General features: G+C 40.0%; 1 protein-coding gene across 15 annotated transcripts in view; it reads left to right on the top strand.

Annotated features, from left to right (window-relative positions):
- KIF16B (kinesin family member 16B) overlaps nucleotides 1–25,349 on the top strand; it is a 302,464-nt gene that overhangs the window by 47,623 nt on the left and 229,492 nt on the right. For 8 of the 15 annotated variants that reach the window (XM_009436832.5, XM_063803041.1, XM_009436829.5 and 5 more), the window contains 7 exons: nucleotides 8,754–8,870; nucleotides 11,479–11,576; nucleotides 12,880–12,989; nucleotides 16,304–16,446; nucleotides 18,218–18,386; nucleotides 18,555–18,686; nucleotides 19,862–20,037. In XM_009436832.5, the coding sequence (XP_009435107.2) occupies nucleotides 8,754–8,870; nucleotides 11,479–11,576; nucleotides 12,880–12,989; nucleotides 16,304–16,446; nucleotides 18,218–18,386; nucleotides 18,555–18,686; nucleotides 19,862–20,037 (945 nt within the window). Of the gene's footprint in view, nucleotides 1–8,753; nucleotides 8,952–11,478; nucleotides 11,577–12,879; nucleotides 12,990–16,303; nucleotides 16,447–18,217; nucleotides 18,387–18,554; nucleotides 18,687–19,861; nucleotides 20,038–25,349 lie in introns of all 15 variants that reach the window. The other 7 variants (XM_063803042.1, XM_063803040.1, XM_063803039.1 and 4 more) reach the window with 1 other exon arrangement.

The raw sequence follows: 25,349 nt of genomic DNA, 5'->3' as shown, positions 1-25,349 counted from the left end.
TGAGCTTTTTTTTCGTATGTTTGTTGGCTGCATAAATGTCTTCTTTTGAGAAATGTCTGTTCATATCCTTTGCCCACTTTTTGATGGGGTTGTTTGTTTTTTTCTTGTAAATTTGTTTAAGTTCCTTGTAGATTCTGGATATTAGCCCTTTGTCAGATGGATAGATTGCAAAAATTTTCTCCTATTCTGTAAGTTGCCTGTTCACTCTGATGATAGTTTATATTGCTGGGCAGAAGCTCTTTAGTTTAATTAGATCCCATTTGTCACCTTTTGCTTTTGTTGCCATTGCTTTTGGTGTTTTAGTCATGAAATCTTTGCCCATGCCTATGTCCTGAATGGCATTGCCTAGGTTTTCTTCTATGGTTTTTATGGTCCTAGGTCTTAGGTTTAAGTCTTTAATCCATCTTGAATTAATTTTTGTATAAGGTGTAAGGAAGGGGTCCAGTTTCAGTTTTCTGCATATGGCTAGCCAGTTTTCCCAACACCATTTATTAAATAGGGAATCCTTTCCCCATTGCTTGTTTTTGTCAGGTTGTCAAAGATCAGATGGGTGATGTTATTTCTGCGGCCTCTGTTCTGTTCCATTTGTCTATATATCTGTTTTGATACCAGTACCATGCTGTTTTGGTTACTGTAGCCTTGTAGTATAGTTTGAAGTCAGATAGTGTGATGCCTCCAGCTTTGTTCTTTTTGCTTAGGATTGTCTTGGCTATACAGTTTGTTTTTTGGTTCCATATGAAATTTAAAGTAGTTTTTTTCTAATTCTGTGAAGAAAGTCAATGGTAGCTTGATGGGGATAGCATTGAATCTATAAATTACTTTGGGCAGTATGGCCATTTTCACGATATTGATTCTTCTATCCATGAGCATGGAATGTTTTTCCATTTGTTTGTGTCCTCTCTTATTTCTTTGAGCAGTGGTTTGTACTTCTCCTTGAAGAGGTCCTTCACATCCCTTGTAAGTTGTATTCCTAGGTATTTTATTCTCTTTGTAGCAATTGTGAATGGGAGTTCACTCATGATTTGGCTCTCTATTTGTCTGTTATTGGTGTATAGGAATGCTTGAGATTCTTGCACATTGATTTTATATCCTGAGACTTTGCTGAAGTTGCTTATCAGCTTAAGGAGATTTTGGGCTGAGATGATGGGGTTTTCTAAATATACAATCATGTCATGTGGAACAGAGACAATTTGACTTTCTCTCTTCTTATTCGAATACCCATTGTTTCTTTCTCTTGCCTTGATTGCCCTGGCCAGAATTTCCAACACTATGTTGAATAGGAGTTGTGAGAGAGGGCATCCTTGTCTTGTGCTGGTTTTCAAAGGGAATGCTTCTGACTTTTGCCCATTCAGTATGATATTGGCTGTGGGTTTGTCATAAATAGCTGTTATTATTTTGAGATACCTGCCATCAATACCTAGTTTATTGAGAGTTTTTAGCATGAAGGGTGTTGAGTTTTTTCGAAGGCCTTTTCTGCATCTGCTGAGATAATCATGTGGTTTTTGTCATTCGTTCTGTTTATGTGATGGATTGTTCAGTTTCCATGTAGTTGTGCAGTTTTGAGTGAATTTCTCAATCCTGACTTCTAATTTGATTGCAGTGTGGTCTGAGAGACTGTTTGTTAGGATATCCATTCTTTTGCATTTGCTGAGGAGTGTTTTACTTCCAATTATGTGGTCAATTTTAGAGTAAGTGTGATGTAGTGCAGAGAAGAATGTGTGTTCTGTTATTTGGGGTGGAGAGTTCTATAGCTATCTATTAGGTCCGTTTGGTCCAGAGCTGAGTTCAAGTCCTGAATATCCTTGTTAATTTTCTGTCACGTTGATCTGTCTAATATTGGCAGTGGGGTGTTAAAGTCTCCCACTATTATTGTGTGGGAGTCTAAGTCTCTTTGTAGGTCTCTGAAAACTTGCTTTATGAATCTGGGTGCTCCTGTATTGGGTGCATATATATTTAGGATAGTTAGCTCTTCTTGTTGCATTAATCCCTTTAACATTATGTAATGCCATTCTTTGTAATTTTTGATCTTTGTTGGCTTAAAGTCTGTTTTATCAGAGACTAGGATTGCAACCCCTGCTATTTTTTGCTTTCCATTTGCTTGGTGAGTATTCTTCTCTCCCTTTATTTTGAGCCTTTGTTGTCTTTGCATGTGAGATGGGTCTCCTGAATACAGCACACCAATGGGTCTTGACTCCATCTAATTTGCCAGTCTGTGTCTTTTAATTGGGGCATTTAGCCCGTTTATACTTAAGGTTAATATTGTTATGTCTGTATTCGATCCTGTCATTATGATGCTAAGCTGGTTATTTTGCCCATTAGTTGATGCAGTTTCTTCATGGTGTCGATGGTCTTTACAATTTGGTATGTTTTTGCAGTGGCTGGTACCAGTTGTTCCTTTCCATATTTTGTGCTTCCTTCAGGAGCTCTTGTAAGGCAGGCCTGGTGGTGGCAAAATCTCTCAGCATTTGCTTGTCTGTAAAGGATTTTATTTCTTCTTTGCTTATGAAGCTTAGTTTGGCTGGATATGAAATTCTGGGTTGAAAATTCTTTTCTTTAAGAATGTTTAATATTGGCCCCCACTCTCTTCTGGCACGTAGGGTTTCTGCTGAGAGATTCACTGTTAGTCTGATGGGCTTCCCTTTGTGGGTAACCTGACATTTCTCTCTGGCTGCCCTTAACATTTTTTCCTTCATTTCCACCTTGGTGAATCTGACGATTATGTGTCTTGGGTTTTGCTCTACTCGAGGAGTATTTTTGTGGTGTTCTCTGTATTTCCTGAATTTGAATGTTGGCCTGTCTTGCTAGGTTGGGGAAGTTCTCCTGGATAATAGCCTGAAGAGTGTTTTCCAACTTGGTTCCATTCTCCCCGTCAGTTTGAGGTACACCAATCAAACATAGGTTTGGTCTTTTCACATAGTCCCATATTTCTTGGAGGCTCTTTTCATTCCTTTTCATTCTTTTTTCTCCAATCTTGTCTTCATGCTTTATTTCATTAAGTTGTTCTTCAATCTCTGATATCCTTTCTTCTGCTTGGTCTACTCGGCTATTAATACCTGTGTGTGCTTCACGAAGTTCTTGTGCTGTGTCTTTCAGCTCGATCAGGTCATTTATGTTTTTCTCAAAACTGGTTATTCTAGTTAGCAATTCGTCTAACCCTTTTTCAAGGTTCTTAGCTTCCTTGCATTGGGTTAGAACATGCTCCTTTAGCTCAGAGGAGTTTGTTTTTACCCACCTTCTGAAGCCTACTTCTGCCAATTCATCAAACTCATTCTCTGTCCAGTTTTGTTCCCTTGCTGGTGAGGAGTTGTAATTCTTTGGAGGAGAAGAGGCGTTCTGGTTTTTGGAATTTTCAGCCTTTTTGCACTGGTTTTTCCTCATCTTCGTGGATTTATCTACCTTTGGTCTTTGATGTTGGTGACCTTTGTGTGGATGTCGTTTTTGTTGATGTTGATGCTGTTTCTTTCTGTTTGTTTGTTTTCCTTCTAACAGTCAGGCCCCTCTGCTGCAGGTCTGCTGGAGTTTCCTGGAGGTCCACTCCAGACCCTGTTTGCCTGGGTATCACCAGCGGAGGCTGCAGAACAGCAAAGGTTGCTGCCTGTTCCTTCCTCTGGAAGCTTTGTCACAGAGGGGCACCCACCAGATGCCACCCGGAGCTCTCCTGTATGAGGTGTCTGTCAACCCCTGCTGGGAAGTGTCTCTCAGTCAGGAGGCACAGGGGTCAGGGACCCACTTGAGAAGGCAGCCTGTCCCTTAGCAGAGCGTGAGTGCTGTGCTGGGAGATCTGCTGCTCTCTTCAGACCTGGGAGGCAGGAACATTTAAGTCTGCCGAAGCCATGCCCACAGCCACCCCTTCTCCCAAGTGCTCTGTCCCAGGAAAATGGGAGTTTTATCGATAAGCCCCTGACTGGGGCTACTGCCTTTCTTTCAGAGATGCCAGGCCCAGAGAGGAGGAATTTAGAGAGGCAGTCTGGCTACAATGGCTTTGCCAAGCTGTGGTGGGCTCCGCTCAGCTTGAACTTCCTGGCGGCTTTGTTTACACTGTGAGGGTAAAACCACCCACTCGAGTCTCAGTAATGATGGATGCCCCTCCCCCCACTAAGCTCAAGCATCCCAGGTCCACTTCAGACTGCTTTGCTGGCAGCGAGAATTTCAAGCCAGTGGATCTTAGCTTTCTGTGCTCTGTGGGGGTGGGATCTGCTGAGCTAGACCACTTGGCTCCCTGGCTTCAGCTTCCTTTCCAGGGGAATGAACGGTTCTGTCTCATTGGTGTTCCAGGTGCCACCAGGGTATGAAAAAAAAAAAAAAAAAACTCCTGCAGCTAGCTCGAAGTCTGCCTGAACAGCCACCCAGTTTTGTGCTTGAAACCCAGGACCCTGGTGGTGTAGGTACCCGAAGGAATCTCCTGGTCTGTGAGTTGCGAAGACTGTGGGAAAAGCGTAATATTTGGGCCTGAATGCACCATCCCTCAGGCACAGTCCCTCATGGCTTCCCTTGGCTAGGGGAGGGAGTTCCCTGACCCCTTGCACTTCCCGGGGTGAGGCGATGCTCAACCCTGCATCTGCTCACCCTCTGTGGGCTACACCCACTGTCTAACCAGTCCCAGTGAGATGAGCCAGCTGGCTACTTCAACTGAAAATCCAGAAATCACTTGCCTTTTGCATTGATCTTGCTGGGAGCTGCAGACCAGAGCTGTTCCTATTTGGCCATCTTGCCAGCCACCAAAAGTACTTGTTTCTTGCAGCTTGAAATGTGTCCATGCACCAGAATCATCAGTACCGCCTGGGAACTTGTTAGAAATGTGAAATCTGAGGTCTTATTCCAAGACCTACTGAATTAGATCTGAATTTTTTTTTAGCAAGATCCCCAGTTCTCTGTGTGCACCTTAACATTTGAGAAATGTAGTCCATTTGTAAATGGTTTGTGGAGGAAGTTGGCTTTCTGAGACAATGTAAATGTTAAAGTTGGAGGACTGGAGCGACTATATCCAGATGATACTGAATCAAACATTTGGGAAAAATAGGAGCTGGGTGCAGTGTTGCGCACTTGTAGTCCCAGCTACTTGGGGAGCTGAGGTGGGAGGATTACTTGAGGCCAGGACAAGTCCAGCCTGGGCAATATAGCGAGTCCCTGTCTCTTAAAAAATTAGGGAAAGATAGGAAGGAATGGCAGTGATGGGAATGGGAGCCTCACAGAGAGAGGTGGTGCCTGGTCTGAAAGAAGGCCTGGGAGAGGAAAGATAAACTGATGTTGGTTGAACTTCCATTGTTGTCAGAAACTCTGCTTGGTGTTCATATGTGCTATGTTGTTTAATCCTCACAGGAATCAAATGTGTTAAATTTTAACTCTATTTTTCTTTGTTGAAGAGATTCAGTAAGCTTAAGGAACTTGCTCAGGTTTGTAGACCTAATTGACTTTTAATAGTAGCAGAATTGGACCATGGGGCTGTACGGGTGCTGGAGATGCCACTGGAAGATCTTAAGGATGTGGATGAGAAGGAGTGGTGTGTTCACGATGACAGATGGATCAGGCACAGGAAGTGGCTGGCAGGTCGCATCCCTGCTATAAATAGGGGAAGATGCTAGTGTAGCATGGTGTGTGTGTGTGTGATTTGAATGTAAAGGCATATTGAGAAAATATATCATGCCTACTACTATAGTTCAAGTTTCCCTTAACCTTGAACAAATACCAAGTAAGATGACCGTTAATATTTTTTCTCCCAAATTAATTTTAGAATTAGAAAAAAAATCAATGAGCAACTTAAATCTACAGTCATGTAAATTAAAGATCATTAAACAAGGTCTGATTTTCTTAATGGTTCTTCAAAACTCCAAAGGGAGGCTTCGATCTCACACAACCTGTTCCTTAATTCAACCCAGGAGAAACTTGAAACCTAACATCTCCCAGTTGACATGCCCGATGAGCGAGTTTTTGTTTTAACAGTGCCCTCTTGTGGGCAGTTCCCCTCAAGTGAGGCCCCAGTGATGCCTTGGATTACCCAGGAAATCAGCTTTCAAATCTGTGCTCTGACAGGCAGCAAGGTGGATTTCAGGTAACCAGGCCAGCCAGGTTCTGATGCCAGCGGGGAAGAGCAGTTGTCAGTCTCATAAAGCAGGCCCCGCTTCCCACCTTGGTTGTGGAGGCGATGCTGGGTGCATCCTCTGTGGGAGCTGTGATGGGGGTATCTCGATTTCCTTGCCAAGACCTCTGGAGAGATGCAGGCAGTGCCGGCTGCTTTTCCAGGTCATAGCGCCAAGTTTGGGTGGGTTATTTGAGACTCACTGAGAGTGAGTCTGAGTCTGAGCCAGCCCTGGGTCTCTGCGCCTCCAGACCTGGATTTTCTAGACCGGTTTGCAGTCATGTCTCCTGGCCCCAAACCCCCTGAGCCCCTGAATCGGAAAACCGCCTGGGTTAACTTTCTGGGCAATGAAGTAATAGCAAAGTGGTAGGCATAGATTTTAACCCTAGGGAATAATTTTATTCTGAAAACCTTTGGGTTTGGTTTAAATGTGATATTTTCCATGACTTTGGTTTAGCCCCAGGCCAAACTATGAGAAACAGTCCTTCTTTATTCTTTGAAAAGTTTTTAGAAGACTTTTTTCCTTACTAGTGAATTCATAAAAAATGGTATTTGCCTTTTGTGTTTTGTTTAATCTGAGAGAATTGGGGAAATATTTAATTTTTACTCATATTCCATATACAGTGGTGAAAATGAGCCTCCAACTGGTGGTCTGGAGTCCTGAGTGCCCCTGGGGTTCCTGACTTTTTCTTCTTAAGAGAAGTTCAGGGAGGGGCCCTTCCAGGTAGGATTGGGGCCTGGTTGTTGCTTTTGAGGGTGTGGGAAGAGGACACATCACAGTGATAACTAAGTCCTGGATGCAGTCCCAGCTCTGGCACTCCCTGGTGTGTTCCCAGTTACCTGACTTCTCCCCATTCAGCTTCCTCATCAATGGGTCTTGTAACACTACTCACCCTGTAGCGTTTTGATGAGAATTACACATGAACACACGAAAGTGCTTAGAAAGACCGGAGTAAGTGTGAGCTGCCATTATGGTTGAGACTTGAGTAAGTCATCAGAATTTGAGAGCAAGATTGAAAACTGTCAGCTCTTAAAGCTAAAATTGTTAAGAATTAACTCAGAATGAGTGAGACTGGCAATTTGTGGAAATGACCCAATGGAAATAACAGTTTGTTGAAATTTTTTACTGATGAGGCTGAGGAAACAAAGTCTGTAGAAGTCAGTGGGAAGATGGATCTGAAGACAGCTGAGTTCCAGTTGGCTGTATTTTCATCTTGTCCTTGGATGACAGGCTGTGTTATCAGCAGGGATGGTTGAGGTGCAGCTGAGATGGAGATGGCCAGGTTTACTGGCCCTGTCTAGGGTGTGGGTGTTGTGGCCAGAGGGGAGTTGTCTCCATATGTCTGCACTGATGTGGGCCATGTGCACATCCTAATGGGAATCTGGCTTCCATGCAGGGTCCCTGTACTGCCTGTGCTGACTGGCAGATGTGAGTGCTCTAGGTCACTCCTCAAATGTTGCCACGCTTTGAAATCACATAGGGAGTTTAGAAGAATATGGATTCCTAGGTTCACACCCCCTTAGATTCATATTTAATTGGGCTGGGTTACTGGCCTGGCCATTGGACTTTTCAAAGCCTCCCAAGTGATTGTAATGGGCTGCAAAGTTTGAGACCTGCTGCTCTTGATTTGGCAGTAGCTGGAGATGACTATTTGGTTGATCCGTCTGGGTCCCATGAGTTGGCTGATGTGGTGTCACTCATAGACTGAATGCTCCTGTAGGGATGCTGAGGCCCCACCTTGGATGGTGGTGACACCACAGAGGAGCCCTTCATCTGGAGCTGACGGAGCTTCCTTGTTTGGCATCTCCTCAGCTGCTGTTGTGCCTACCTTTTGAAGCAGCCCTTAGTGTGCTGGGCTGAGAGACAGGAGACTACATGAAAGCTTTTGTTGTCTGTTTCCAGCTGGCTATAACTAAGACTTTGAACCTTTCCTTCATTTACCATCAGTTGTCTGGGTGAAGCATTTGTACTTCACCTCCTTTCACTACCCAAACTGTAATTATATGGAACATCGGACGTGGATTCAGGCCATGTGTGTGACCCCCGCCCCAGCCCCACACAGCTTGTCTCCCTGCCCTCTCCATCCTGGGCAAATGTCCAAATAGGAAAAAGCATCTGGACACTGACATGGGGGAGCCCAGCACCCCATCCTCATCTACAGCCACCCGTCACTCAGCTGCATGAGCACCTGCAGAGGTTGATTTTGATGACTAGCTGGACCCTTAAAATGATGGCATTGATTTGGCTTGGCTTGGGCAGTAATTTCTGTCTGTGACCTTCAGGTTTTGAATATTTTGTTTCTGGAAACTCTGATAGAATGAATAGCTTTATGTATTTATATAATTCTGAATGGCTAATCATCATGCTTTAAAATAGTCTTTGCTTCTAAACATGATTTTCACTTTGCCTTGTTTACATTTTTATACTTCATGATATTTTTTGGTAAACTTAAGTAGGAAAGAGGATGGGGCTGCTTTTTGTTTGCTTAAAAAGTTTATTTTTGATTAAAAACTGTGGTATCTACATATGTTGTTGTGAATGGTTCTGCAGTGATTTATTTATATGGTCTAATCCTTAAGAGCTGAAAGTATCATTCAAGAACATTGTCAACACTGAAGGGGCTTTTATTAAAATCTATGATAATTGTATCTTTTGTGTGTTCTTTTTGGCTTTCAGGTTTTCAAAACCCTCGGCACAGATGTCGTGAAGTCTGCATTTGAAGGTTATAATGCTTGTGTCTTTGCATATGGGCAAACTGGATCTGGAAAGTCATACACTATGATGGGAAATTCTGTACGTTGTTTATACTGTGTGGGAAGGAAATTTCTCATTATCTTTCTCTGGACTGGTAGAATGATCTCTTTTATCTATTTGGTCTGTACTAACTTTTCATGTTCTGATTATTCTTTAGTAATAAGATAAAACTCAGTAATAAGTTGGACTAAGTTTCCTTTGAGAGATTTTAAATTAGAAATAGTTTTAAGTATATAAGCATGAATAATGGATGCAAGTCCCTGCTCATTTTCTGTTTTTAAAGGCCTTATAATCTTATCAAAAAAGTGTGTTGGGCCCGTAAGTAATTTATTCTTCTTTTCTGCCAACACAACAGTTTGAATAAAATTACTGAAGTCTGTTCTTTTTAAAATTATTCAAAACATTTTTCCCCAAGAAAAATGTAAAAAAAATTCTAACTCTTTGATAGAAAGGTACTACATAAATCCTGAAAATACATTAAAAAGTTAGAATTATATAGTTTATATACTTTACATATTTATAAACACACCGTATGCAGTTTTAAAGCTATGTAAGTTAACTGATATTAATGTTATACTTGCCCCAAAATACAGAGGAGTAAAAACTAGGAATTATTGCAAGAACTTTCTTGTTCTGTGTTTTCTCCAGATTTAGATCATTCTTCTGTTTTCTTTTTTGATATGGAATCTCACTCCATCGCCCAGGCTAGAGTGCAGTGGTGCGATCTCGGCTCACTGCAAGCTCTGCCTCCTGGTTTCAAGTGATTCTCCTGCCTCAGCCTCCCAAGTAGATTACAGGTGTGCACCACCACGCCCTGCTAATTTTTGTATTTTTAGTAGAGACGGGGTTTCACCATGTTGGCCAGGCTGGTCTCGAACTTCTGACCTTAGATGACCTGCCCGCCTCGGCCTCCCAAAGTGCTGGGATTACAGGCGTGAGCCACTGTGCCTGGCCTGTTTTTTTTTTTGTTTTTTGTTTTTTTTTCTTATTTCTTAGTGAGAGCTCTGTTCATTGCCTGCCAAACCTGTGGCATTGTTGAGATGTAGAGACACTAGTGGAAGATGATTGAGGGCTTCCTGCTGGCACACATGTGGTGTCTGTAATGCTGAAGGTTTGGAGGTTCATGGAAGTCGTCTGTTAGAAGACAGATCTTTCCAGAATAAATTATCTCAGGACATGCAACCTCACTGCTTACATCCAGGCTCTTCCTTTACACAAGAAGTCAGTAAGTGCTGTTCGGGAAGTCTTCTCCGAAAAGGGAAGAACAAATGAGAGGAACAAACAGCTAATTTCAAGAGTTTCACATTTCCTTTTATCATTACTTCTCACTTACTCCTTTCCTACTGTGCCTTTGGAAAAAAAAAATAAACTTCCAAAAGTGAAATTTGTATGTTGATTCCCTAGTAACTATTTTATGTAAGTCAAACATTTATAAAGCACTCACAAATTACAAGTGTTTTTCTCCAATCTTATGGTTGAGTGCTGCTTGGGTATCCTTTCTTCATTTTAAAGTAAGAACCAAAAATACGACGTAAGACTCATTTTTCCTTGTTAAGAATTAGTACTGATTTAATGGTACAAAGAAAAAACAATCTCTGAACACAGTCATGCTTTCTTTTATTTTTTTGGGTGTGGGGGTTGAGTGAAGGTAGGGAGGGAACATGTGAATAAAGCATTGATGCTCTGCCTTGGTTTCCTAGCAAGATCATTTTGCCTGATTTTTACTATATTCTGAGGTTCATCAGCTTTTTAAGGTTGACTGAAACATGAATATTATTGAACGTTATACCCACATTGTATAAATAATATGGTGTATTAAAATTTTCCATCGAGGAAGGCCAGGGTAGGGGTTACTCTGTCAAAGGAGGGACATAGCATGTGGTTTTGTTTTGTTTTTGTTTTTGTTTTTTTAAACGTAGTTTTGCTCTTGTTGCCTAGGCTGGAATGCAATGGCGCAATCTCGGCTCACTGCAACCTCCGCCTCCCAGGTTCAAGCGATTCTCCTGCCTCAGCCTACCCAGTAGCTGGGATTACAGGCATGTGCCACCACACTCAGCTAATTTTTTGTGTTTTTAGTAGAGACACAGTTTCACCATGTTGGCCAGGCTGGTCTCAAACTCCTGACCTCAGGTGATCCACCCGCCTCGGCCTCCCAAAGTGCTGGGATTACAAGCGTGAACCACCACACCTGGCCAGCATGGATTTTAATGTGGTCTTGTTACCTAAGTTTTTAGGACAATTATTAACTACCGTGGGGATTGCTAAGTTTTTCTTGGTGTTTTTTTGCCTGGTGTGTATTTCACCTACCTTGGTCATTTGAGCATGTATTTTTAACATTTATTGTACAGTTATAAACTGTCTTATTTAAATGTTAGAAATTAAGTTTCCTTGTTTGTAAGCCATGATTTAACTAACAACTGATAACCATATATTATCAGAGTCCCAGCCTGTATAAATCAGAAGGCTCAATCATCTCATTTCAGAGAGTAGAAAGCAGCCCTGGAGGGGGTATATGGCGTGGGCTGTGGTAGGCCAGGGGTTGGCATACAGGCCACTTGAGTCTAAGTTCACGCCAGCAAATTGCAAATTCAGTCATCAGTTGCTTTTATTTTGAGTGACAGCTTTGACATTGGTCCTTCCCATGCAGGGAGATTCTGGCTTAATACCTCGGATCTGTGAAGGGCTCTTCAGTCGGATAAATGAAACCACCAGATGGGATGAAGCTTCTTTTCGAACTGAAGTCAGGTAGGGCCTGTGGCCTGAGTAACCAAGTGTGAGCTTGATTAGAGTCAATCCTGGTTGGCTTGCATTTAGGTGCTGGAAATGGGTAAGGTCTTTAGATTCCTAAAGAAAAAGTCTTCCCTTTTCCCCTCCTGTGATTATGGTTTGGGGATAAAGCTTAAAACACATAAGTTTTTAGTGATTTTCTTGGGTACAGTTTGGATAAAGATTTGGGAGCTGGTAGAAATAACAGCTTGGTCAGAAACTAATGTGGGATGTTCATGTCAAATGGAGCGAGCTTCTGACTTTTAAGTGTATACCAATTACTTGCGTCATTCTTTTAGCTTAGTAAGGTTTATATTATTCTTTGTGTTGGTTGGATCATTATAAGTCTAATCTACAAGTAAATCTGAGTGGTTGAGGTGCTTTTTCCTCCTTGAAATTAAACCTGTGAGGGGAGCCAGTCTCTTAGGTAGTTTCAAGGGCAGACATGGCAATATAGGATTTTTACACCTACTTGACTGCTTTGTGGTCTTGGACAAGTTATTTGAATCACACTAAACCTCCCTTGCCTAACCTATAAAATGAGGATAGTAGTGGTACCTATCTCTGGGTATTGTAGAGATTCAATGAAATAATCCATGTCTAGTACTTAGCATGGTACAGGAAGTCCTCACTTAATGTACCTTCCTTTTTTTTTTTTGGAGATGGAGTCTTACTCTGTCACCCAGGCTGGGGTGCAGTGGCACACTCTTGGCTCATTGCAACCTCCACCTCCCAGGTTCAAGTGATTCTCCTGCCTCAGCCTCCCAAGTAGCTGGGATTACAGGCATCCACTACCACACCCAGCTAATTTTTATATTTTTAGTAGATATGGGGTTTCACCGTGTTGGTCAGGCTGGTCTTGAACTCCTGACCTCAAGTGATCCATCTGCCTCGGCCTCCCAAAGTGTGAGTATTACAGACGTGAGCCACCACCCCTGGCCTAATGTCGCTTCTTGATACAGTCTTGGAAATCGTGACTTTAAGTGAAACAACATATAATGAAACCAGTTCTTTTTCTCATCAACATTATAGCAATATGATGTTGAAGGAAGCATTGTTATTTGAGGACCCACTGTATGTCCTTTCCCTTAAAGTTGCACTTTCCAAGAACCTGTCAGTGACCTTAAGTGAGGACTCATTGTACCTGATACACAGTCACCACTCATAAATGGTAACTGCTGCTGTGGCCATTTATGTTAGCAGGTTGCTGCTGTTATGTGTTGTTACTGATATTAATGTCTGAAATCATTTTTCTGAATTCAATTTTATTTTAAATTTTTAGCTACTTAGAAATTTATAACGAGCGTGTGAGAGATCTACTTCGGCGGAAGTCATCTAAAACCTTCAATTTGAGAGTCCGTGAGCATCCCAAAGAAGGCCCTTATGTTGAGGGTAAGAGTAGATATTTCACAGCCATATTCTTTTTGTGATCTATGTAAAAATAACACTTTCAATGAAAATAGCATAATGGTGAGCTTTTAAAAATTTATTTAATTTTGGAATTTTATTATAGTAAGAATGTCATGAGCTGTCACTACATGATGTTCAGTTAGTGAATTTATACTTCACTGGCCATCCGTTGATTTTATGAGGCTTACCAATAGATTTCCTCTGTCTTTAAGAAATCTCTGGAATTTTCTTTTCCAAATGTAAGGCAAGGTAAGCAAACCTGCAATCTGTCTCTCTAAATGGCATTGCATTTTTGCAGTGTATCTTTACTGACCCTAATGGTGATATATGACAATAAAGATATTCTAAACCTCTTGCGTCTTAGGAAGTGTGTTTGGAGGATTTCCTCTGTGGGTTTCAGCATCTGTGTTGTGATACGCTTGTTGTGGCACAGTCAGTTGTGAGGAATGCCACAAGCAATGATAAGTACAGGATTGGCCTTTGCTAATTATTTAAGAATCGGCTGGATTTACAACTGTCCTCGTAATGAAGCTGATCTTACCTCCTCTGTATAAGGCAACTTAGAATGGCTGGACTGCAGGAATCGCACATAGAGATGTGCTTTCATGTTCTTCATTTGTGTCTTTGTGGATGCAGGACAGAACTGGTCACAGGTTTAAAGTTCTTCCTGGTTTTGGTTGTCTTCTTTTACTGGGAGATACCAGATATAACAACAGGACCCCATCTGTATTCCTTTTTTTATCTTTTGGGACGGAGTCTTGCTCTGTCGCCCAGGCTGGAGTGCAGTGGTGTGATCTCAGCTCACGGCATCCTCTGCCTCCTGGGTTCAAGCAATTCTCTGCCTCAGCCTCCCGAGTAGCGGGGATTACAGGCGCCCGCCACCACACCTGGCTAATTTTTGTATTTTTAGTAGAGACAGGGTTTCACCATCTTGGCCAGGCTGGTCTTGAACTCCTGACCTCATGATCCACCTGCCTCGGCCTCCCAATTTGCTGGGATTACAGGTGTGAGCCACCATGCCCGGCCCATCTGTATTTTAATAAATTTCCACTTAAGCTTTTGCCTTGTATGCCCAAAGCAAAGCAGGGTGTGCCAGTATGTAGTTGTTCTGTGGTGTGTGGTATAGCTATTACTGTTAAGAGTTTTTAGCCTAACTCATGCCTTCATGTTTTCTGACAAGTGTCTTATCACATGTTAAAACATATAAAACTGGTGTATGAAGAGATAGAATAGCAAAACAGAGCAAACATCCAGAATCTGACCTAGATACTTAGGGGAATTTAGTTTATGATCAATGTGCTATTCAAACCTTAGGGAAATTATTCGAGGGATTATTAAGCTGTGTAGGAGGAAAAAAAGTAAATTAGCACCACAACTCAGTTTTACACCAGGATAAATGGTAACTAGATTGAAGATTTAAGTGCAAAAATATTAAATAATAAAATGACTATAAAAATCCGTGGGTTAATTTTTTTCCCAGAAACCTGGAGGAAAGAAGGTTTTTAAAAACCTGGCTTAAAACTCAGAAACTATAAAATAAAAAATGTTAAATTTGAAATGGTTAAACAAAGAATAGCAAAATAAAACATCATACTTGACAGAAACACTGTAAGCAAAGTAAAAAGCTTAATTACAAAACAGGAAAAATATTTTGAATTCAAGTTTTAGACAAAGGACTAATTTTCCTACTATATAAAGAGCTCCTATAAATCAGTAAGGACAGATTCAACAACCAATAGAAAAATGAACAAAGAATATGTATGACTAGGCTGTTCGTAGAAACGGAAATACAGATGATTTTTAAATGCAGGAAGGAATGCTTAGCATTTCACTCATAGTAAAAGAAAAACAAAATAAGAATACTTGGAGGTAACATTTGTCACCCATCTTTGGCAGATGTAAATAATCCTGATAAGACTGTATTGTGGAGGGTTTTGGGAGACAAGCACTCTTATACCTTGCTACTGCTGGGTGTAAATTGCCCTCTATGGAGAACAATTTTGCAATAGTTATCAAAATTTCAACTGTCTATAATAAATTCCACCTCTAAGAATTTATTCTGTATAAACATTCACAGGCATTTGAAAAGACTTATGTGCAAGATGATTTGTAGCAGCATTACTCATAATTGGAAACAAAATATGAACAACTGCTGTAGTCTCCATGGTTAAATTGGTCGTGGTATATGCATATGATCCAATCCCCTGCAGCCTTAAAAATGAATGAGGAAACACCTTAACTGATACAGAATGTTCTTTAATGTATTAATCCATTTAAAAGCAGGGTGCAAACTAATGCTTATTGTATGCTACCATTTGTATGTAAGGGGAAAAAGATAATTATATATAAATATGATTGCTTGTGTATGTATAGGTTATTTCTAGGAGGGTATGTAACATTTGGTTCCCTGACAGAAGGGGAAGTGGGGCGCTATAGCATAGGGACGGGGGACCCTTTACACAGTGTAACTGTGTAGCCTTTGACTTTAGAACCATATGAATGTTCCAAAAAAGTTAATAAAATAATTTGTTAAAATGATTTAAAAAACACTTTTGGGTTTTGCATGAAGGCAGTGCTTTTACATTTTTCTTGTTTGTGCTATGACTAATGTGAATGAGGTTGATGATAATGTAATAGCTAACCTTTTTTTAAATACCTTATGTCAGAGGCCTCTAACCCCTGGGCTGCAGACTGGTACTGGTCCATGGCCTGTTAGGAAGTGGGCCGCACAGTAGGAGGTGAACAGCCAGGGAGCAAGCGTTACTATCTGAGCTCTGCCTCCTGTCAGATCAGTGGTGGCATTAGATTCTCATAGGAGCACAAGCCCTATTCTGAACTGCATGTGTGAGGGATCTAGGTTGTGTGCTCCTAATGAGAATATAACCAATGTCTTATCATCTGAGGTGTGGAACAATTTCATCCCGAGTCTGTTCCCCCTACCCCTATCTGTGGAAAAATGGCCTTCCATGAAACCAATCTCTGGTGCTGAAAAAGTTGGGGACCGTGGCCCTATGTGGTAGGTACACATGATCACGTGAGGTAACTGAGGCACAGTGAGGTGAAGCAGTTTGTCCATAACTATGTAAGTCCACGGCTAGTAAGCAGCAGAGCTGTGATTCGACCCCAGCCACCCAGCTCCCAGGTCTGCGTTACATACCACCACCCTAGAGAGACAAGTGAGGTCTTCAGACAGGTCAGCAGATTTTGGAGTTGTGTATTATTTCATAGAGGGTAATTTTGTATTCCATTTCCTATATATTAGGGGGATTTCTTCACCCCTTCCATTTTTTTTTCAGATTTATCCAAACATTTAGTACAGAATTATGGTGACGTAGAAGAACTTATGGATGCGGGCAATATCAACCGGACCACCGCAGCGACTGGGATGAACGACGTCAGTAGCAGGTCTCATGCCATCTTCACCATCAAGTTCACTCAGGTAAGGGCTGCTGCGGGACCGGCTGGCTCCATCCCTGAGGTCTTTACTTGCTGATTAGCACCAGCTGAGGACTGATCATTGTTGAACCAGGAGCAGCAGCAGGTAAAGGTGACTGACTGTCATTTTCTTGTTAATTAGAGTTGAACATGTGCTGTGCGCTGAGTTTCTCTGTGGTTACAATCACAGTAATTTGAAATATCCTGATGTGTACCCTTAAGAAATACTTAGCAGGCTTCCACCCTGTTCTAGACATAAAACAACTTGCTCTGTGCTTAATTAAACAAAAGTTTTCATTGTTGCAAACTCTGTGGGATATAATGGATTGCGAGTCAGACCAGCTGGAAGCCAAGGTGAGTAACTCAGTGCAGTTCATTACCGCTCCATGGCACTCATCTTGCCGTGTTGATGATGATTATTAGAATGATATTAAAGGGCAGCGAATATTTATAAGTACTAATGTAAGAATTCATTATGATCAAGAGGTGGAGAGCATCTTGAACATCTGTGGAAATTATTGAGGGTAAATATTTGAACACTGAGGCCAGTAGAATAGATGAATGCAAAAATGTAGGGTCCTGTCAGAGTCTAAGTATATGCTAGGAGCTTGGGGATATCCTTATCTGGGTTAACAGTTGGACACATCAGATACAAAGAGGCAGCATTTTATTAATGAGGGAGATCAAAGAGCAAGAAAATGAGTTTTCTAAGGCCAGTCAGAACAACTTGCATTAAATTCTCCACATCTTAATCTTCTGTTAGACCTTTCCTTGAGATTTACTCAAGTTGATTGGTTTTTCTCCTGCTTTCTGGTTAGTGCCTGATTAGCATATTATCATCTCTAATTTTTTTTTTTTTTTTTTTTTGAGACATGATTTCACTCTGTTGCCCAGGCTGGAGTGCAGTGGTGTGATCACGGCTCACTGCAGTCTCACCCTTCTGGGCTCAAGCGATCTCCCACGTCAGCCTTCCAGGGAGCTGGGACTGCAGTGCACAACACCACGCCCAGCTAATTTTTTTTTTTTTTTTAAGTTTTTTCTAGAGATGGTGTCTCACTATGATGCCCAGGCTGGTCTTGAACTCCTGGGCTCAAGCGATCCTCCCACCTTGGCCTCCCAAAGTGCTGGGATCTCAGGCATAAGCTGCTGGGTCTGGCCACCATCTCTCATTTCTAAGAGGTTTAAATTTCTATAAAAATATAGTAATCTGGCGGGGGGCGCATTTTGGTTCAAAATGTAACACATAGAAGTATTTGTGAATATAAAATTTTGGTAGAATTCAGAAGCAAGGAATATAGTATTTAAGATTTTACATTAGAAGAAATAATTTGTGCAACAAGATGTTTTAACATCCGATAATGGTTGAATGCTCTTTTCCGTACTTGTCTATATTGATCATATTTTGGAAAGCTTTTGTTCTTGGAAGGCTGGGATTCTAGATGAGAATAAAAGTTATTATTTGCTTACTTAGATTTCTCTGCTGAGTGCCACTCAGTGCCTAGTTTTCTGTTCTGCCACAGCCTGATTCAGCAGGGCTTGGTTGAGAATGAAATGCTTCTTTAGAAAGTTTAAGAATCATATACAGTAACTTCTTTTGCATTGGATTAAATTTGAGAAGTTTCTGTAATCAGTATGAAGGCCAATAAAACAACAAAAGTGAAAAATATCTACCCTGAGAGATCTCAGTGAGGAGTAGAAAATAGTTAGAATTCATATCATCAACAACATCAGGGCCCTTTGCACCTCTTCAATTTTACTTTTTTATTTTACCACAGGCTAAATTTGATTCTGAAATGCCATGTGAAACCGTCAGTAAGATCCACTTGGTTGATCTTGCCGGAAGTGAGCGTGCAGATGCCACCGGAGCCACCGGGGTTAGGCTAAAGGAAGGGGGAAATATTAACAAGTCCCTCGTGACTCTGGGGAACGTCATTTCTGCCTTAGGTATGCTTACGCCTGGCTCCTGCCTCCTCTTTTTTCTCCTCTTTTTCCTCATGTGTCATATTTGTGTTGCAAACTGAGGTAATATCTTCAAGGTTTTATGAAGCAAAAGAAGAGGAAAAAAAAATTTACTAATTGTCCTTTCTCCCCTTTGTTTCTTCCTTTTTATAGCTGATTTATCTCAGGATGCTGCAAATACTCTTGCAAAGAAGAAGCAAGTTTTCGTGCCTTACAGGGATTCTGTGTTGACTTGGTTGTTAAAAGATAGCCTTGGAGGAAACTCTAAAACTATCATGATTGCCAGTAAGAGTTTTAAGTTACTTTTCTGAGCATACAATATTTTCTGTGAATTAACTGTAAATATTTAAGTATAAAGTGTCTTATTAGGAAATAGCACCTTTTACATCTTAAAAAAGTAATGGTTTTTCTATCTTGAGGAAAATCACCTCCTATGATCCTGCTATGATCCGGTCTATAGTATCATCATTAACTGTTATACCACCTTGCCATATTTTGGAAGCTGTGATAACACGCAGGAAGACTTTTCAGCTTTTCTTTGCTTAAAGTGCAAGGTAGAAATTTACCTCATAGGAGAAAAATCATAGGAACACAAGGTCAAAATAACCCAACTTTGTTTTTTTGTTTAAGGCAGTAAATGCGGAATTTAAAAGTAAGAATTGGGAGGGGGAAAAAAAACCCAATGCATAAAACAAATAATGGTAACAGTAATATACTTTATGTCTGTATTTCAGCCAATAATTGAAAGAAGCAGAATAGAGAAAAAAATGTAGAAAGGGGAGATAATTGTTTGGGAGAAGTCAGGACTTGTTTCCCTTCTGACTCTACTTTCCCCTCCCTCTTCCTCTCTTTCCTCTTCCCTTCTCCTCTCTTCATGCCCTTCCCATGCTTCATGCCATGTGCTAACCATGGAGCCACGGGATTTACCCTGGTTTGTACACCCACATGCATTTGTATAGTCACCTAAGCCTTAAAGATGAGTGGTAGTGGTGGAGGTGGGTAAGATTAACCAAGCTTTAAGAAGAGAATGGATTGATTTGTGACCCTTTTCAAAACTTATCATATTCTGTTTTTTTTTCCCAGACAGTAGACTTTGCCAGAACTTTTAAAAGTATTTGAATTCCTACTTAATGTTGAGATGACAAATAGTCTTTAAACCTTCTTCTTACATTTTCAGCAGGGAAAACTACCTAACTATAGGGGAATGTCTCATATCTCATTTTAGACTTGGTTAGGTGGTTGATTCTAGATTTGAGAAGAGCAAAATGACACTTAATTTTGTATTGTGAACACTCTTTCCTAGAAATGTTAGATAATTTTTCATATTCATTACTGTGGCAATGAATATTTAGTCTCTCCAATGACCTGGGGTTAATCTGACTTTTAAATTACAAACCAACTTTGTGTTAAATGAAACATGGAGTGCTGGATAAATTATTTTTTGAATACATTCTTCACAGCCATTTCACCTGCTGATGTCAATTATGGAGAAACCCTAAGTACTCTTCGCTATGCAAATAGAGCCAAAAACATCATCAACAAGCCTACCATTAATGAGGATGCCAACGTCAAACTTATCCGTGAGCTGCGAGCTGAAATAGCCAGACTGAAAACGCTGCTTGCTCAAGGGAATCAGGTTGGGTTTTTCTGAGATTTATGGATAATTTTCTTTGAGTAATGGCGTCTATTTCTAGATCTTAATGAGACAATTTTCTCACTCATGCTATTGATTTGAGTAAATAAGTGCTAAGTAAAGCTTTGAATGAGTTAGCCAGTCCCTCGTTTACATCAACCTCTTGTCAGCCTTTGCATTCATTACGGGCTGCATGTGTAAGATTTTATCCACTAAACCTGAAATGATTAACTCTCTAATAGTTATCAATTATGAATGGAAATGTACTATGCAATAGGATTAATGGCATAATCTCTTTAAGTGGAAAGAAATTGATATGCTTAGAATAGTATTTAAAATTTCACCCATGCATTTTATGACTTTAAAATGTGTTTTAACAGAATAAAAGACTTGTTTGAACACCTTTCTGAATGCCTGTGTCATATCACCTATTAGAGAGGTGGTTCTGGTGGCCCCGCGACACATGTGTATTACACCTGTGATCTGGCTGAAATGCTGTCCCTGGGCCCTCGCTTGATTGTTGAAATAGTCTCATTTTAGGATCTGTTGGGATTCTAGTGAAGATTCCTTGTCTTTGTGATTTTCTCAGTAAGCTTCCTGATAGTCTGCATGGTGTATGTACAGAGTTACATTCCGTGATGATTGGTGGAAGTAAAGTTCTGGTAGGCTTTGATATTGCTGTGAAGAAAGGCAACCCTTGAAAGAAAATGAAGGATAGCTTTTTTAAATGTTGAAGTTAGACTGGAGTTACCCTCCTTTCTTAACTCATGAGTGGATGTCTTAAGTATATCGTGAAAAGGAATGCTTTTCTTTATGTGCAGAGTGGTCCCGTTGGATCAGTGCTTTCCACGTGGGATTATGTGGCACTTGAAGCTCTTGGCATCCCATAAATGTTTTGAAAATACTGATGGGATGAAAACCTCACTGAATTTCCTGTGTCCTGAAATGTACCTGGCAGTTCTTTCCCACAAGATGGCGGACAGCAGTTGAATAGGAATTGTTCATTGTGCTTAAAAATATCTCCACATGCATTTTGCTCTATGGTGGAAGTTGTCAGAATGAAGAGTCCAGCTCCATGTGATGAGGCCCTTATAATATGAACCACAATAGTCATTTTTATTTATACACCTTGTTATTGGAATCTTTTTTCTTTTCTTTTCTTTTTGAGATAGAGTCTCACTCTGTTGCCCAGGCTGGAGTGCAGTGATGCAATCTGGGCTCACTGCAACCTCCACCTCCAGGGTTCAAGTAATTCTCATGCCTCAGCCTCCTGAGTAGCTGGGAGGTGCCTGCCACCATGCCTGGCTAATTTTTTTGTATTTTTGGTAGAGACGGGGTTTCACAACGTGGACCAGTCTGGTCTGGAACTCCTGACCTCAAGTGATCTGCCCGCCTTGGCCTCCCAAAGTGTTGGGATTACAGGTGTGAGCCACTGCGCCCAGCCTGGCATCTTTCTCAGTGTTTTTAAAACATTGTTTATATAAAGTAAGCCTTTAATGATGATTTGATTGGATCACTCAAATTACTATATGTGAAGGAAGTATTTGGAAAATTCTATGTGCAGTTTCTTGTGCTTAACCTTTTATTAGGTTAAAAGAATGAAGGGCAAAAATATTATCTTTTTAAAACTAAACTGAGGACATCATTGGAAGGAATCTTATATAGATCAAAAACCTTTAATTTATTGAAACTTTACATTTTCTCTCTGAAAAATGCCTTCAGAGGTATTGTTATGCCATATAGTTGCCTTATATTTTGTAGTCTTTTTTCCTTTTCCTTTTATGACTTATTACCACTGCTGTGTTTAAGGGAGTATTTTTGTTGCTGTAATTTTGGGGGTGAGGATATAGAAGACAGTTAAGTCTATTTCAGAACGCATTGCAGATAAAATTTTTGATATACAATATATTCCAATAAAAATGTGAATCCAATTTAAAATAATTTATCATGCTATGAAGCTGTAAATTGTTTTGAGACAATATAGGCTTATCCTAAATTAATTAAATTTATGAAGCTTAATAAAAACAGCAGGTGTTCTTAAATGTCCATTAAACATCTCTGTATACATTTTTCTGGGAGTATTGCTCTATTCCTAGAATATTCTATCCCAGCTACTGCTGTGGTTCATTGAGAATGTTATTCAAATCTGAGTTCCATTTCTAGGGTTATTTTTTTTAAGCACAGCTAAATAAAAATCAACTTCTACTTTTAATAATTTTCTGTCTTTGCCATTGCAAAAAGTCATGTGCATCAGAGTTTTTAAAGCACCTTTTTAGTAAAGCAAAAGGTTTTGACATGTATTTGATTCTTCTACTATGTAGATCTAGATATGTAGATATATGTAGTAGTTTGTATATTTGAATTTTTTATTGACGTATTATCCCCCAGAATTGCAAGTTATATGTGTATAGTTCAGTGAGTTTTCATAAGCTAAATTCACCCATCTAACCTGCTTCTTAAGAGACAGTACGGTACCAGTATCCTTGAAGCCCCCCTTAATCCTTCTTTTCAGGAACTACTCCCCTTTCTCTCCAGGGTAGCCACTCTCCTGACCTCTACAGGCTTTGTTAGTTTTTATTTTTGCCTGTTTTCGTTCTTTATATAAATGAAATAATGAAAAATATTCACTCTTTGGATCTCACTTCTTTCAGTCAACATTATGTTTGTGAGAGTCACCCATGCTGTTGCATGTAGTAGTGGATCCATTTATCCTCACTGCAAAGTTGTCTTCCATCATGCAAAGATATTCCAGCTCATTTGTCCATTGTACTTTAGATGGGCATTTGGGGGGTTTCCTATTTCGGGCTGTCACTGCTTTGTAGACTTTCCTCTAGATGTTTTTAGTGAACATATAGATACATTTCTGTTAGATTTATGTCTACAAGTGGAATTGGTGAGTCAGAGGAGTACATATGTTCAGTTTTAGTAGATATTGCCAAGCAATTTTCTAAAAGTAGTTGTGCCAGTTAATAGACCACCATCAGTGTATAGAAGTGCCGGTTAAATTCTTGGTATTGAACCAAGAATTCAATTCTTGGTGTATAAAAGTAGTTGTGCCAGTTAATAGACCACCGTCAGTGTATAAAAGTGCTGGTTCAATTCTTGGTATTGCAACACTTGATATTGTACAGTTTTCATTGTAACCATCCTAATGGATATATACCAGAATCATAGAATAATTTTACTTTGTGCTTCTCAGGCAATTGATGAAGCTGAGTATTTGAATATCTTCTTTTTTAAAGGTTTTATTCTCTTTTATTATATTTAAATGTATTTTCAGCTATTTCTGCATTTAATTTGGCAGAGAGAAAATGTCTCTTGACTTCCTCATCTCTCTTGAATGTATCTGGAGACAACAAGTAAATCAAACAGTATAGAAATGAAAAACACAACCAAAGGTGGGAAGCAAAGAAGATGATGGGAAAGAGAAGATGAAAGTAGAATGAATTACTCACTCTTGTAGCTGAGATTAAAGATAAATTTTAAATAATAAAAGTATCATGTGTAAACTTTTAAAGAAGACACATCTCAGATAGGGTCACAAAGTAAAACTCAATTATATGGTGTTTGTAAGGATGGACAAACCAGTGAATTCAAGAGGAAAGAAAGCAGTGCAGAAACAGCATTGTTTGAGCTTTAAAAAAGAGCACTTTATCACGACAAAGGGTGCAACTCACAATTAAAATCAGACATGATATCAACTTTCATAATTGAAAAAAACAACAAAACTGTTCGAAATAGGAGACAAAGCCACACACATTTGTCACAGAAAATTTTAACTCTTCTTTCTCATTCTGTGAAAGCTCACATAGACAAAAGTAAGAACATAGCATATTTATATAACATAATGAAAATTTGCTCTAACCAATACAGACCAGGGAAAAGATTGCTGATCATGCAACAAAAGACTACCTTTTATGTTAGGAAAGGAGGTTCATTGAAAACATAAGACAACATCATAACACAGCAGGAAAGGGAGCAAAGGACGTGAACACAATCCATAGAAATAGAGTTTCAAATGCTTTCTGTACATGTGAAAGTATATTCAACGTCATTGAAATACAATAAATGCAGATTTTAAGAATAGTGAAATGGGTATACGTATACATGTTCGTGGGTACATCAAGCAGTGGACCTTAGATTTATGTATTTGGCTGCATGTAGATGATACCTCAAAGTTCTTTAAAAGCAGGATGTCCTTTTCACCTGTTGGGCAAAGAACAAAATTGATTATACAGTATATTGATGAGGGTGTGAGGCAAGGGGTGCTTGTATAAGTTGTTAGTAGAACTGCTATTACTACACTTTTGTAATAGTGTTTTTGAGGTAGTGTTACTTTTGATTTAACAACATATGAACTTAATCTGATTATTATTTGATTTGAAACACTTTTCTTCTAAAGATACACCTTGCAAATAGTAATTTAATTGAAAATGGTACTTTTACCAATGATTTCTTTTAAAAGGATTTAGGAAGGTCGTTCTTTACACGTGCTTAAAAATAATGTTCCAGAAGGGGTGCTGGTCATGAGTCTTTGTGCTTCTATTCAGTCCGTGATTATCTCCTGACTTGATGATGTGGCAGAACTGTTTCAGCTTTGATTATCAATAAAAGTCTCAACAATGGATTCTGTAAAATTACCCACGTTATAAAGGGCTTTCTACTTGTTTTGAAAATTGTCAACCATATATAAACAATGCAGTAATACTAACATCTGCCACTTTCATGTCTTCAATGAAAAATATTTATTAAGTACCATCTCTGTGCAAGACAACATGTTAGATGCAATGATGCATTGTAGTAACATGCTAACAAAGCTCCCTTTTCTTTACTGAGGATGGATTTGACCTTGGGTTAACTTTCTGGCTTCATTCTATGCAAACCAGATAAAAGTGGGATGACACCTGTCTAACTAGGCAACATCCCTAATGATGAAAATGACCCCTAACTGGTGAATTACATCTGGATTAGGATGAACTACATATGTACTATTAATATCAGCTGAGAAACCATAGCTCTGGGTTTCCTGGAGGACAGTGACTCTTGTAACAGGGTGTGTCCCTTGTGGGGCCCCTGGAGGATGTGCCTGTGGCATTTTTGAAAGAGATGCTGCGTTCTGTGGGTGTGGGCTTCTAACCAGGGTGGGTCCCACAGACGCCTATGTGAATCTCGACCCCTCACGTATGAATGGTTACTCAGGAAGGCCAAAGACAATAGCTCGGGGACATCTTTGAGGACTACTGCATAGACTGTCACGAGGACCTTGCCTACCAAGACGAACGCTTATGCTCCTTTCTGGCCAGCTCTGCTTTCGT

Source organism: Pan troglodytes, chromosome 21 (assembly GCF_028858775.2).
Source record: "Pan troglodytes isolate AG18354 chromosome 21, NHGRI_mPanTro3-v2.0_pri, whole genome shotgun sequence".
Taxonomy (NCBI): Eukaryota; Metazoa; Chordata; class Mammalia; order Primates; family Hominidae; genus Pan; species Pan troglodytes.
This window is presented reverse-complemented; position numbering and strand designations above follow the sequence as displayed.